The sequence below is a fragment of the Narcine bancroftii genome, chromosome 1 (assembly GCF_036971445.1).
Source record: "Narcine bancroftii isolate sNarBan1 chromosome 1, sNarBan1.hap1, whole genome shotgun sequence".
Classification (NCBI taxonomy): domain Eukaryota; kingdom Metazoa; phylum Chordata; class Chondrichthyes; order Torpediniformes; family Narcinidae; genus Narcine; species Narcine bancroftii.
In genome coordinates, this window is record NC_091469.1 from 393,010,077 (window position 1) to 393,024,476 (window position 14,400).

The following is a 14,400-nucleotide window of genomic DNA, read 5'->3' on the forward strand; positions in this document are numbered from 1 at the left end:
GAAGTAATGTGGTGGATGTTTAGGGTTCTGGATAGGTTTGTTCCACTGAGACAGGGAACCGTGGTTGACAAAATAGATAAGGCAGCTAGTTAAGAGGAAGAAGGAAGCATACTTAGATTTAGAAAGCCACAAACAGGAAGGCCTCAGGAGAATTATATAGTAGCCAGGAAGGAACTTACAAAAGGAGTTAGGAGGGCTAGAATGGGGAATGATTAAGGAAAATACTATGTGAAGAACAGGAAGATGATGAGATTGAAGGTTTGGGTGCTTAAAGATAAAGAGGCAACATGTACCTGGCGGCAGACAAGGTTGGATATTTTGCTTTAGAATTCACCAGAGAAAAGGAAAGATCAGAATAGAACAAGCTAATGTCCTTGGATACAGAAGGTGCCAGAGGATTGGAGAATGGCAAATACGGTTCCTTTGTTTAAAAAAGGTAATTAGGTGAATCCTGGGAATTGTAAACCAGTGAGTTTTATATCAAATTATTGGAGAGGATATTTAAGGACAGGATTTATGAGCATTTAGAGAATGCTTTAGTTTTCTCATTAATAGCGTGGCTTTGTGAAGGATGGGTGGTAAGCCGAATTGGGTTTTTTGAAGAGGTACCAAAAGAAATTTATGAAGGTAGGACAGTTGATGTGGAGAATATGGATTTTAGTGAGGCATTTGACATGGGAGATTCATTCAGACAGTCATGAGGCAAGGGATCCATGGAATCTTGGCTGGGTTGATTCAAATTTGGCTTGTCTGTAGAAATCAGAGTGGTAGTGGACAGAAAATATTTTAACTAAAGTCAATGAACAGTGGAGTTCCACAAGGATCTGTAATAGAACCCCTGCTCCTTGTCATTTTTATAAATAACCTAGATGAAGAAGTGGAAGAATGGGTCGGCAGGTTTGTGAATGAGACAATGTTTGGAGGTGTGGTGCATAATGTTGAAGGCTGTCAAAAGTTACATCAAGATATAGAGTTGGGCAGAAAAATGGAAGATTGAGTTCAATCCAGATAAGTATGAGGTAATGCATTTTGAAGGTCAAACTTGAAGGCAGAGTACATGGTTAATGTTAGGATACTTAAAAATATGGAAGGATAGAAGAACCTTGGGGTCCAAATCCAAGGTTGCCATGCAGGTTAATGGGAGTTGGGGATTGAGTTCAGGAATTATGAGGTAACATTACAGTTCTATAAATCTCTGGTAATACCACACTCAGAATATTGTGTTCAGTTCTGGTCACCTCATTACAGGAAGTAAGTGGCAAGAGTGAAAAAAAGATTACCAGAATATTGCCCTGGTCAGAAAATAAGTCTTATAAGGCAAGGTTAGCAGAGCTATAATTTTTTTCTTTGGAGCAAAAAAAAGATAACATAATAAAAGTTACAAGATCATGAGAGGCATAAGTAAGGTTAACAGCCAACATCTTTTTCCTAGGGCAGGAGTAGTAAACACTAGAGGACATCTGTACAAAATGAAGGGGGGGGGGGAGGAATTTAGGGGACACATCAGGGGTACGTTTTCTTTTAAAATAGAGAGTTGTGGGTGCCTGGAATGCATTGTGGAGGCTGGAACAATTGAGGCATTTAAGATACTCTCAGACAGGCATATGGATGAAAGGGGGTGTGGCGTGATGGTGTGAGTGGGAGATGCGAAGATATGCCTCTCCTGGGAGAACTAAGTAATAATTGACTTAAACATTTTTTTTCATTTTAAAAGATTAACAAAGCTTTAGTAACTTACCTGCAAATTTTTTATTATGGGTTCAAGGAAGGTGAAGACACAGAAAGTAAGAAAACAATTAGAAAAGTTAAAAAAAATTGGAGCAAGTTGGGCCTACCTTGATGCTGGAGCCTTGGGCTGAAGTTCCTCCTCCTCCTTGTTCAACTAGACCTGCAGCGGCCTGTGTGCAGGTAACACCAACTCCATTCCTCAAGGGAGCCAGAGAAGATGGCATTGTAGTCCAAAAGAGAATAATCAACTGACAATTGCTTCAGGAACAAGTGCGCATGCGCAAGAGTTCACACCTGTGCAGAACAGCTGCATCCCTATGGGGAACGACTGAAGCTGCTGTCAGTTGCGTTGCCCTGCAGGCTCTGCCTTCTGTGCAGTCGGAGGCAAAATCCAAAGCTCATGTTTCCAGTGATTTGGAAAGACAACGACCAAGATCGAGGAGGAGGAAGAAGCAACAGTAGTAGGACATCCAGATGAAGAAGCCCAATTAGCACACAGTATAAAAGCCATGCAAGAAAAGATTCTTGAGGCGAGAAGTCAAGGTATGGACAGACAAGAACAAACTTCTCTATTGCAGAAGATCGGTATGAAATTTTTATGACATTATGTTAATATACAATTTGAGTATGAGGAGAGATGAGAAATATTAAGGGGGAAATGAAAAGATATTCTAAAGTGGTTGACAAAGTTAAATTTCAAAAAATTGAAGAAAATATGCAAGAGTATCGTGATGTGGTGGAACAATGCAAAGATGAAGTTAATAAAATGGAAGATCAGGTTACGGCATGGGATTGGCAGAGAAAAGAACTTATGCAAAAAATTGATATACTGGAAAATCATAGCCGAAGAAATAATGTGAAGATTGTTGGGTTGGTTGGAGATTTTGAAGGCTCTCATCCGCTACAATTTTTTCAAAAATGGATCCCATTAGTCTTGGGTTCTGAGAATTTTCCAAATGTAATTGGATAGGGCTAATAAAAAGAAACCAACGGGTCAAGCTTCATGATCTATTTTGATTAGTTGCTTACGTTATCAGGATAAAGAGATGACATTGCAAGTGGTTGTCCAGAATGCCTGAAAATATCAGGACTCAGAGGAAAGTATTTATCTCTGTGGATTTAAGTATGGCGGTTGTGAAAAAAGTGGGGTGGGGCACTGTTGGCCATTTTTTGGCAGTGACTTTTCTTTTGGGAGTGTTTCTAGTTTTTTTTTCTTTTGGACAGAGATGTCAAGTGTGATTGATGCTGGAGATCCAAGAGTTCTGATTTTTTTTGTAAGTAGAGAAATGGCTTTTAGCAGGGAATTAAATTTTGTAAGTTTTAATATAAATGTGCTTAAAAATCTGATTGAGAGATAAAGGGTGTCATCTTATGTAAAGAAAATGAAAGTTGCTATTGCTTTTTTGCAAGAGACTCATTTAACAGAGAAAAAACACCAGAAATAAAAGGAATCGGGAATGTCAAGTGATAACTTCAATGCTTAACTCTTTAAAAAAAAACTTTACCTTTTAAAATTCAAAAGGTTGTTTCAGCAGGGAGATCTGTTTTGATTCATTGTTAAATTTATTCTGAAGTATGGACACTTCTGAGTATCTATGCACCAAATGTAGATGAAGGATTTATTCAGGATATTTTTATGTTTTTAGCTGAAGTGAATGAGAAAGTTTTGATTGGAAGAGGATTTAACTGTTGTCTTGATCCAGTGTTGGATCATTGCAAGATCATTTACAAGAGAAAAAGCAGCAAACACAACTTTAAGTTTGACGAAAGAATAAACTTGATAGATATTTGGTGAAGGATAAATTTGTCATATAGGCATGATTATTATTATTTTTTTAAATTTATTTTTCACACTATGAACCATAATAATCAAAATACACACAAACATTTCCCTCTTGAATATACAGTGTCATTTTCTCCCCTTTTTCCCCGCTCCCTTCCCTCCCTCCTTCCCACCCCCCTCCAAACCCATTAAACGTTCAACATATACAATAAACCCATTAAACAATGTCATCACACAATGAAAATAAACAAGAAAATTGTGTCATCTACTTTTACACACTGGGTCAGTTCATTTCGTCGTCTTCTCATTCCATTATTTTAGGGGGTGGAGGTCCGCGGTAGACCCTCTCTGTTCTGTTCCATGTACGGTTCCCAAATTTGTTCAAATAAGGTGACTTTATTTTTTAAATGAAATGTAATTTTTTCCAAGGGAATACATTTATTCATTTCTATGTACCATTGCTGTACTCTCAGGCTCTCTTGATTTCCAAGTTGACATTATACATTTTTTTGCTACTGCTAAGGCTAACATAATAAATCTTTTTTGCACTTCATCCAGTTTGAGACCTAATTCTTTACTTCTTATATTACTTTGAAGAAAGATCTCTGGATTTTTTGGTATGTTGCTTTTTGTGATTTTATTTAATACCTGATTTAGATCTTCCCAAAACTTTTCCACTTTCTCACATGCCCAAATTGCATGTACTGTTGTTCCAGTTTCCTTCTTACAGCAAAAACATCTGTCTGATAATGTTGGATCCCATTTATTTAACTTTTGGAGCGTCATATACAGCCTGTGTAACCAATTAATTGTTTCATGCGTAACCTCATATTTATTATATTTCTCATAGTTCTGGAGCATAACTTTTCCCATATTTCATTTTTTATCTTTATGTTAAGATCACTTTCCCACTTTTGTTTGGGTTTATAGCATATTTCATCATTTTCTTTCTCTTGCAGTTTGATGTACATGTTTGTTATAAATCTTTTAATTATCATTGTGTCTGTAATCACATATTCAAAGCTGCTTCCTTCTGGTCATCTCAGTCTGCTTCCCAAGTTGTCCTTTAACTAAGTTTTCAGTTGGTGGTATGCAAACATTGTACCATCAGTTATTCCATATTTCTACTTCATTTGTTCAAATGATAATGAATTATTTCCCAAAAAATAATTTTCTATTCTTTTAATCCCTTTTCTCTCCCATTCTCTAAGGGAAAGGTCATCTATTGTGAAAGGGAGTAGTTGATTTTGCGTCAATAATAACTTTGGTAGTTGGTAATTTCTTTTTTTTCTTTCTACATGAATCTTCTTCCAAATGTTGAGCAGATGGTGCAGTACTGGTGAACTTGCAAGAATTAAAGGGCAGAGGTTTAGAGGTAACATGAGGGGGAACTTCTTTACTCAGAGAGTGGTAGACGTGTGGAATGTGCTTCCAGGAGAAATAGTGGCGGCGGAGTCAATTGTATTATTTAAGAAAAGGTTGGACAGGTATATGGATGAGAAGAAGATGGAGGGTTATGGGCATTGTGCAGGGAGGTGGGACTAGAGAGGGGTGTTTGGTTTGGTGTGGACTAGAAGGGCCTAATGGCCTGTTTCCGTGCTGTAAATTGTTACGTTATTATTATTTTTCATTCCACTTATAAAGTATATGTTCTGGTACCTTCTCCCCTATTTTGTCTAGCTCTATCTTGGTCCAATCTGGTTTTTCCCTTGTTTGATAAAAGTTAGTTAGTTATCCTAATTGTGCTGCTCTATAATAATTTTTAAAGATTGGTAGCTGCAAACCACCTTGTTTGTACCATTCTGTTAAGGTTCTGTTATGGAAAGGTTTCCCCCCTTTCCATAAGAATTTCCTTATTATTCTCTTTAGCTAATTGAAGAATTTCTCTGTTAAGTGAATTGGTAATGATTGAAATAGGTATTGTATCCTTGGGAAGATATTTATTTTTATGCAATTTACCCTTCCTATTAGTGTTAGTGGTAAATCTTTCCAATGTTCTAAGTCATCTTGCAATTTCTTCCTTCATGGCTGATAATTTAATTTGTATAGATGGCCTAAATTATTATCTAATCTAATACCTAGGTATCGGATTGCTTGTGTTTGCCATTTAAAGGTGATTCTTTTCTAAACTCGATATAATCCGCATTATTCATTGGGATCGTTTCACTTTTATTTGCGTCGATCTTGTACCCCAACATTTCTCCATATTCCTTCAATTTCTTATGTAATTCTTTTATTCATAATTCTGGTTTTGTTAAGTATACTATGATGTCACCTGCAAATAAACTGATTTTATATTCATTCTCTTTTATTTTTATCCCTTTTATTTTCTGTTCTTATCTGTTCTGCCAATGGTTCTATTGCTAAAGCGAACAGTGAGGGAGATAGTGGACCTGCCTAGTTGACCTGCTTAATTTAAATTGGTTCAACATATATATCCATTTACTGTCACCTTTACCAATGGTCCCTTATATAATGCTTTAATCCAATTAATATATTTCTCTGGTAGGTTGAACCTCTGTAATACTTTGAATAAATAATTCCATTCTACCCTGTCAAAGGCTTTCTCTGCGTCTAAAGCAACAGCCACTGTTGGTACCTTATTTCCTTGTACTGCATGGATTAACCACCCTTTCCCCTTTTCTCCATTTTCATTTCTCAGTTTTCCTTTTTTGAACTCAATGTATGACAATACTTCTAAAACATAAAATACTTCAACCACTCCCATGTCTAAAATTTCCTTAACCCAAAGTGACCCCCCCCCCCACCTCTCTGAGTTGCCCCTTGTCACTTGCCGGGCAATCACAACTCCCCTCTCAATTCGGACTGCGAACCCGTTTTCAAGTGTCAACTATTTCCTTTCCCACTCAACACCCCCAGAAGACTTTTATTTTCACATTAAAACAAAGCTCCCCTTCTTTTCTTCTTTTTCTTTTTTTTACCCTCCTCTTTTTCCCTTCTCCCTTACTTACCTTTTCTTCCTTCCTTTAGTTCTTACTTATACATTATTTTTACATCTTTATATATATGTAGTTTGTCGTCGTTCTTCGTTCTTGTTACATCTCTTCATCTCTCTTTCTGTCCTGCAAATTCTCGTACTTTCTCCGGATCTGAAAACAGTCTGTTTTGCTCCCCCGGGACAACTATTTTAAGCACCGCTGGATATCTTAACATAAGTTTATAGTCTTTTTTCCATAGGATTGATTTTGCTGTGTTAAACTCCTTCCTCTTCTTTAGGAGTTCAAAACTTATGTCTGGGTAGAAATTTTTTTTGACCTTTGTACTCCAGTGGTTTTTTTGTCTTCTCTCATTTTATTCATTGCCTTCTCCAAAATATTTTCTCTTGTCGTGTATCTCAGAAATTTTACTAAAACGGATCTTGGTTTTTGTTGTGACTGTGGTTTCAGACTAATGTTGTGTGTGCCCTTTCTATTTCCATTCCTTCCTGGATTTCTGGCATTCCCAGGACTTTTGGGATCCATTCTTTTATAAAATCTTTCATATCTTTGCCTTCTTCATCTTCCTTTAGGCCCACTATCTTTATATTGTTTCGCCTACTATAGTTTTCCATTATATCGATCTTCTGAGCTAACAATTCTTGTATTTCTTTAACTTTTTTGTCACTTTCTTCCAATTTTCTTTTTAAGTCGTTCACTTCCATTTCTACTGCCATTACATGTTCTTCCACATTTTCTAATCCTTTACCCACATCTGTTATGACCAGCTCTATTCTACTCACTTTTTCTTCTGTACTTTTCATTTTTCTTTGCATTTCACTAAATTCTAGTGTCAACCATTCTTTTAATGCTTTCATTTGTTCTTGAAATTTTTTTTAATCTATGTACTGTCCATTCATTTTACCTTCTATTCCTCTGTGCAGAGCTTGGTGTTCTTCTTCTTCTGTGTCTGCTACTTCTCTTCCTTGTATCTGTGTCTCTTCTGACTTTCTTGTGGAGCTGCTTGCCTTAGTTTGTTGGGTTTTTTTTTCTCATGGCTTCTTGCTGTTAGTCTTCTTCTGGGCTAGTTATCTGTTGGGCCTCCTGCTTCTGTTTTTCTTTCGCATCCCTCCCTTTCCCGTTGCTTTCCTTTTCTTCCAGCTGGGAGCCCTGCTGTTGAGCATCTCTCAGCTGTTCGTGCTGTGTAGGTTCACTCTACACCTGGTCCCCCCTCCTGTCATTGTTGCCCTTTTTCTTGTTGTGCGTGGTTGCGCACCTCCGTTTGGCTCAGTGAGCCATTTTTGCAGTCCCACGGTCGGGAGGTTGCGACCCTGCGGGGTCTCCATTAACCTCGGGGAGCGGGCTCCTCTGTCCACAGCGGGTCCCGGTTTCTTCATGCAGGTAAGGCCTTCTCCTTTCTCTTCCGGTGTCTTTCCTTTTTTTCCCATTGTTTTTGTTTTTTCTTTCTATGTGCCATTTTCTTTCTTTTTTCCATACCTTTATCTCTTTTATTTGTTGTGTTTTGTATATTTTGGGCTTTGCTTTTCCTTCTTTTCTGGAGAGGGCTGGTATTCTCCTACTGGCCACTACTCCATCACATGACTCCTCAGCATGATTATTATTTGAGAATTGATTTTTAATATCAGCGCATTTGTAGAATTATGCATGTAGAGAATTTTATCTGATCATTCACCACTTCTGATGACATGCTAAGTTCCTGAGAAAGAAGAATCAGTTTATAGGGGAGATTTAATTCTACATTGATGAAGAGAGTGGATTTCTGTGACTTTATAAGGAAACAAATTCAAGATTTTTCAGAAATAAATTCTAATTCAGTGGATAATAAGTTTATTCTTTGGGATGCTTTGAAGGCATATTTGAGATAATTAGTTATACAGCAAAAGTTAGGAACGATTATATGAAAGTGGTTGATCAATTTGAAAAGGAAATAGAAGGTTTGGAGAAAGATTTACAAAGAAAGGCTTCTGATTAAAAAAGGAAGAAATTAATAACAAGAAAAGTTGTTATAATATGATTCAGACAGATTGAAAAAAATGAATTGAAAGAACTAAACAAAGATATTATCAATTGGGGAAAAGGCTCAAAGTTCTTGCTTGGCAGTTGAAAATGGAACAAGCTTCTAGAACAATTAATGCTATGAAAAAGAATTCCAAGATAATTATTTATAAACCTCGAGAAATTAATGATTTATTTAAAGATTTTTATTTTAATTTATATTAGGTCTGAATCTAATGATGAGACTAAAATTAAGATTTAAAAAAATCTCAAATAAGTTTACCTAGTTTGAACTATCAGGATCAAAAAGATTTAGATGCTCCCTTTATGGCAAGAGAAGTTAGTGAGGTGCTAAGTTGATTGCAAAGTGGTAAGTCACTTGGGAGCATGGTTTTCTGCCTGAATTTTTAAAGAAATTTAAGGACCTTTTAACGTCCCCTTTTATGGAGGTGTTAAATCAAGAGGCTGAATCTCATTCTCTACTGGAATTTTTTTTAACTGCAATTATTATGGTGAAACCAAAGAAAGATAGATATCCATTAAACCCAGCATCTTATAGACCAATATCATTAACAATTGCAGACTACAAAATTATTGCTAAAATTTTAGCAAATAGATTAGCTAAACATTTACCAAATTTAATTCATATAGATATCAAACAGGGTTTGTTAAAAAGCTACAATCTGCTGTTAATGTTGCTAGATTGATTAGCTTAATTCATTTATCTCAGAAAAGGGATGTCTTAAATGTGGCAGTAGCTTTAGATGTAGTTAAAGCCTTTGATAGACTAAAATGGAATTTTTTTTGTTTAAGTTATTGGAAAAGTTTGCCTTTGGACCGGCATTTCTAAATTTGGTTAAAACTTTATATTAAAAAAAATCTGCCTGGAAAAGTGCTGACTAATGGACAAATTTCTAGTTCTTTCCAATTAACTAGATTGAGTAGAGAGGGTTGTTCTTTATCACCAGTTCTGTTTATTTTGGCAATAGAACCTTTAGCAGAGTTAATAACACAAGATTTTAAGATTAAGGGTCAATCAAGAAGAATATAAAATAAATTTGTTTGATGATGATGTTTTGGTTTACCTAACAGACCCTATGAATTCTTTGAGTCAATGACATACAAGGCTGGAAGAATATGGTGAAGTATCTGGGTATAAGATTAATAGGGACAAAAGTTAAATTTTGCCTTTAGTCAAGGGTGATGATACTCAATGTAGAAAGGCCACTCAATTTATGTGGCCAGATGCTGGAATTAAATATTTAGGTATTCGAGTTGATAATGATTTGAATAATTTATATAAACTAAATTATTTAATAAAATTGCTTAATAAAATTATTGAGGATTTGAATTACCATATAACAATTTACAGTATGGAACAGGCCATATCGGCCCTTCTAGTCCGCACCGATTTACGTGAAACTCCACTAGTTCCACCTACTCACTCCCATGCCCATAACCCTCCAATCCCTTCACATCCATGTACTCATCTAGCCTCCACTTAAATTACAGAATTGATCCTGCTGTAACTACGTCTTGTGGTAGATCATTCCATTCAGCCACCACTCTCTGAGTGAAGAAGCATCCTCTTATATTACTCCTAAAACTTTGCCCCCTAACCCTTAACTTATGACCCCTTGTTTTCCAATCTCCTCTACCCTCAGGGGAAAGAACCTATTAACATCTATTCTATCTATTCCCTTCATAATTTTAAATACCTCTATCAAATCCCTTCCCAATCTTTTACACTCCAACGAATAAAGTCCCAATCTACTCAAACTTTCTCCGTATTCAAGATACTGCAATCCAGGCAACATTTTTGTAAACCTTTTTTGCATCCTCTCTACCTTATTTATATCCTTCCTATAATTTGGAGACTAGAACTGCACACAATACTCCAAACTTGGCCTAACCAATGCCTTAAAGTCTCAACATCACCTCCCAGCTCCTATATTCTATGCTATGATTTATAAAGGCCAGCATACCAAAAGCCTTCTTCACCACCCTATCTACATGGGAATCCACCTTCAAGGAATGCTGAACTGTTATTCAAAGATTCCTCTGTTCCTCAGCATTCCTCAATGCCCTCCCCTTCACTGCATACATCCTATTTTCATTATTTTTCCCAAAATGAAGCACCTCACACTTATCTACATTAAACTCCATCTGCCACTTTTCCAAACAGTCCAAATCCTTCTGTAGTCCATGAAAACCCTCTTCACCATTCACAACTCCCCCTATTTTTGTATCATCCGCATATTTACTCACCTAATTTAACACCCCATCACCCAAATCATTAATACAAATGACAAAAAACAAAGGACAAAACATCGATCCCTGAGGCACACCGCTCATCTTCGAACACCATCCTGACAGACAGTTGTCCACCATGACTCTCTGGTGCCTATCTTCCAGCCATGAGAACCCATCTGACTATCTCTATATTAATCCTTAGAAATTGAACCTTCTTCACTAACCTTCCATGAGGAACCTTATCAAAAGTCTTACTAAAATCCAAATAGACCACATTAACTGCTCTACCTTCATTAATCTTTCTGGTCACCTCTTCAAAATATTCAACAAGATTCATCAAACATGACTTTCTCCTCACAAACCTTACCTATAACTTTAGTATAGCGGTTCTCAACCTTTTTCTTTCCACTCACATACCACTTTAAATAATCCCTATGCCATAAATGCTCTGTGATTAGAAAGAGATTGTTTCAGGTGGGAAGGGAAGGTTGAGAATCACTGCTCTACACCCAAAAGTTACTGAGATATTTTGCTTGAGAAAAATTGTCATTGGCCCATTTCCTTTGGAGTTATGAAATTGTACACATAATGAGTCAATCAGGTACGATTAAAACAGAGGTTTTCAAACTTTTTCTTTCCACCCACATACCACTTGAAGCAATCCCTTACTAATCACAGAGCACTTGTGGCATAGGGAATACTTAAAGTGAAAAAAGGTTGAGAACCCAGGATAGAGGATTGTTTTGAAGTTTATAACATTTGAATGAATGAAGAATAAATTGAATGTGCCAAATAATACTTTCTTATGCTATTATCAAGTTAAAACACTTTTGACTGATAACATAGGTCCAAGTTTGATGTTACCTAGCCAGAGTAAATTGGGATTATTGACTTGTAATAGTAATGTAAATAAATTTTTTCCATAATGTATCATTTACTTCAAAAGAAAACTCCTAAAATAGGGGTGCACAAGTTGAGATTAAGATGGGAAGTGGATTTAAATAGACAAATAGATGAGAAAAAGCTGGAATGAATTATCTTGCTATAATATGACAAAAAATATTCATGTTAGATATAGGTTGGTTCACTAACATTTTTTTGTGTCAGTTATGTTTGACTCCTCAAAAGTTTTTTTTTAAATTGAACCCTGCATTGTCAGATTTGTGTTTTAGATGTAGACAAGAGATTGGATAATTTTTGCATTCTACTTAGAAGTGTCCGAAAGTTAAACATTTTTGGTTGGAAGTTGGAAATTTTTTGGAACGAATAACGGGGGTTAAGTTCCCACAGGATCTGATGCTATTTTTGTTGAGTAATATTAGGGTTATAAGGCCTAAATTGAAACTAACTAGGTATCAAATTGAATTTGTACAAATTGCTTTGGCAGTTTACAGTGTACAGCAATAACTTGTAAATCAGACACAACTTTAGGGACAGAGAGATGGAATGCGGAACTTCAGAGCTGCATTCCACTCAAGAAGGTTACTTATAATTTACAAAATAAATATCAGGCATTTTGCTAAATAATGGGACCCAAATTTGAAAAATGATTGAATGTTTAAAAGATTCTCTGAATACCTCATTTCTTGATAACCTCTAGTATTTAAAAAAAAATGATATAAATAGTTTATTCCCTTGACATTCTCCAGTCCTTTTATTCTTTCTTTTTTTTCTCTTTTTGTTTTTTTTTAGGGGGGGCTTTGTGAAGGAGGGGGGATTTTGTATATCACATGTATAATATTTGAAAGTTCTTTATTTACTTAAATGTATTTACTGTTGTGGTTTAAAAATTGCTAAATAAAATATTTTTTAAAAAGCATACAGATGAAAGAAAAATAGAAGGTTATGAAGTATAGAGGGTTTTGTTTCTTTTGGTAGGTCGGCACAACATTCTGGGCCTAAGGGCTTGCACTGTGCTGTAATGTTCTATGTCTAACAGCCAGTTTCCATGAGACATGTCACTTAAGTTTGATTCTTGAAACAGTCCTGCTGGTTACCAAGTACTCAAGTATCAGGACACTGACTTGCATTTCAATGACAATAAGATATCAGAATTGTTGAAGAATGACATCATGCATTAAGCTCCCACTTAAATGAGAACAGCTACCATAAGACTTGGAAAAATGTTCCATTAAATGAGAACATAATCCTAGTGAGAAAATCTGGAATGCACACACTGGCAATAAAGATAGTACATATTTAAGGTTATTTTAATATTTTTCTCGTATGTTCCATGCAGTAGTTTAATAAATATGAAGCCACAATGCTAATACAGTACAACCATTCATAATGTGTGCACTGTGAATACACATTTGAAAACACCACATTTAAAATTCTTGGCTCAGTCTTGTGTAGTGTGGCTTGCCACATCTGCGCGTCATATCTGTTATCATATGGATTTAATAGATTTAGTGCATACAACCCTGCAACACAAAATTAACATTGAGCTTCATGACATTAAATAAAATTATTCCAATTCATTAATGATCACAGTTTTAGAAGTTGACAACTATTTAACATCTCAGATTCCAGACTTTTTTTTATATAATGCATTGTAGTTTTTAGACACATTTTGTTCAACCGAAGTGCGAAATGGAAAAAAAATAATAGCAGCTTATTTAATGGCACTTTACACTGGCATATCTGGTAGGGCATCATTGGGATGGCAAGGCAGTGGTTGTACATAATGGCTTACAGCTGTGCAGACAGTTCAACTACACTTTCCTCTTCAGCATCTGCCCGGTTAGCCCGGATCTCCACTAGGGTCCTTGCAAAACGGGCCCATTCATCACTGTGAGGGATTGCCAATTGCTGCAAAAGAGAATAATGTGGAAGAGCTTCACCTTTTAGAAAAAATCTCAACTCTCAATCCTCAAGGTTTTGAAGAGATCCCTTTCCCTTATTTCTGGTTTCATTTCTAGTATGACTGCACAGAACATCAAATTATAATAATTTTGACAGATTAGTCAAGATTACTGTATATAGCACAAATGAAAGCCTGAGCAACAAGAATGAGATAGTTTTAAGAGTACAATATTGTGTCATATTGCCAGACATTTAAGACTATAAATCATTAGCCTGGAGTACATGCATCTGAACAACTATTAGCTGTATGACATACATTCAGGAAACTTAAGGATTTTGCACTTTCTTTGATTATATTAATAAATGAGAATCCTTACACTCCATCCATTTATTCTTTGGGAGCTGAATTTATCTGAAACAAATAGGATAAAACTCTTGCTGTTTATCACACGATACAATTTTAGCCAGTCTCAACCCGCTCTCTTGCAGGACAAAAACACCCATCACTTGGCACAAATCATATTTAGAAGAGTACCACAAAGGTGCTTCTAGATTCAGAAGTTCTCCATAGCAGCACCCAGTTCAATCACCAGAAAAGACAGAATGATCAACTACTTTCATTTCATTTGTATTTCTGGTTATCTCAGCAGGATTTGTACATTGTTCTAAAATTTACTGAGAAGTAGTTATTTGAGCTAAAACACCTAATGCACAAGCAATTTTCCCCCCTAGAACTCAGAAATTCATCAGGTGAACTTAAATCAAAACTGCTTTTGAAGAATATACATTTATGACTGCATGTGGTGACAAGACTATAACTTGCCAGAAGATTGGGTGAACATGTGAACATATTGCTATAATTAGTCAGATTAAATTTAT

The 14,400-nt window shown here is 35.9% G+C and overlaps 1 protein-coding gene across 4 annotated transcripts in view; it reads right to left on the reverse strand.

Annotated features, from left to right (window-relative positions):
* Window positions 1-12,925: 12,925 nt before the first annotated feature.
* Window positions 12,926-14,400, reverse strand: part of LOC138751430 (cytoplasmic dynein 1 intermediate chain 1) — a 245,354-nt gene continuing 243,879 nt past the window's right edge. For all 4 annotated transcript variants that reach the window (XM_069913678.1, XM_069913677.1, XM_069913679.1 and 1 more), the window contains exon 17: window positions 12,926-13,527. In XM_069913678.1, coding sequence (XP_069769779.1) covers window positions 13,408-13,527 — 120 coding nt within the window. In that variant the 3' untranslated portion in view covers window positions 12,926-13,407. The remainder of the gene's footprint in view (window positions 13,528-14,400) is intronic.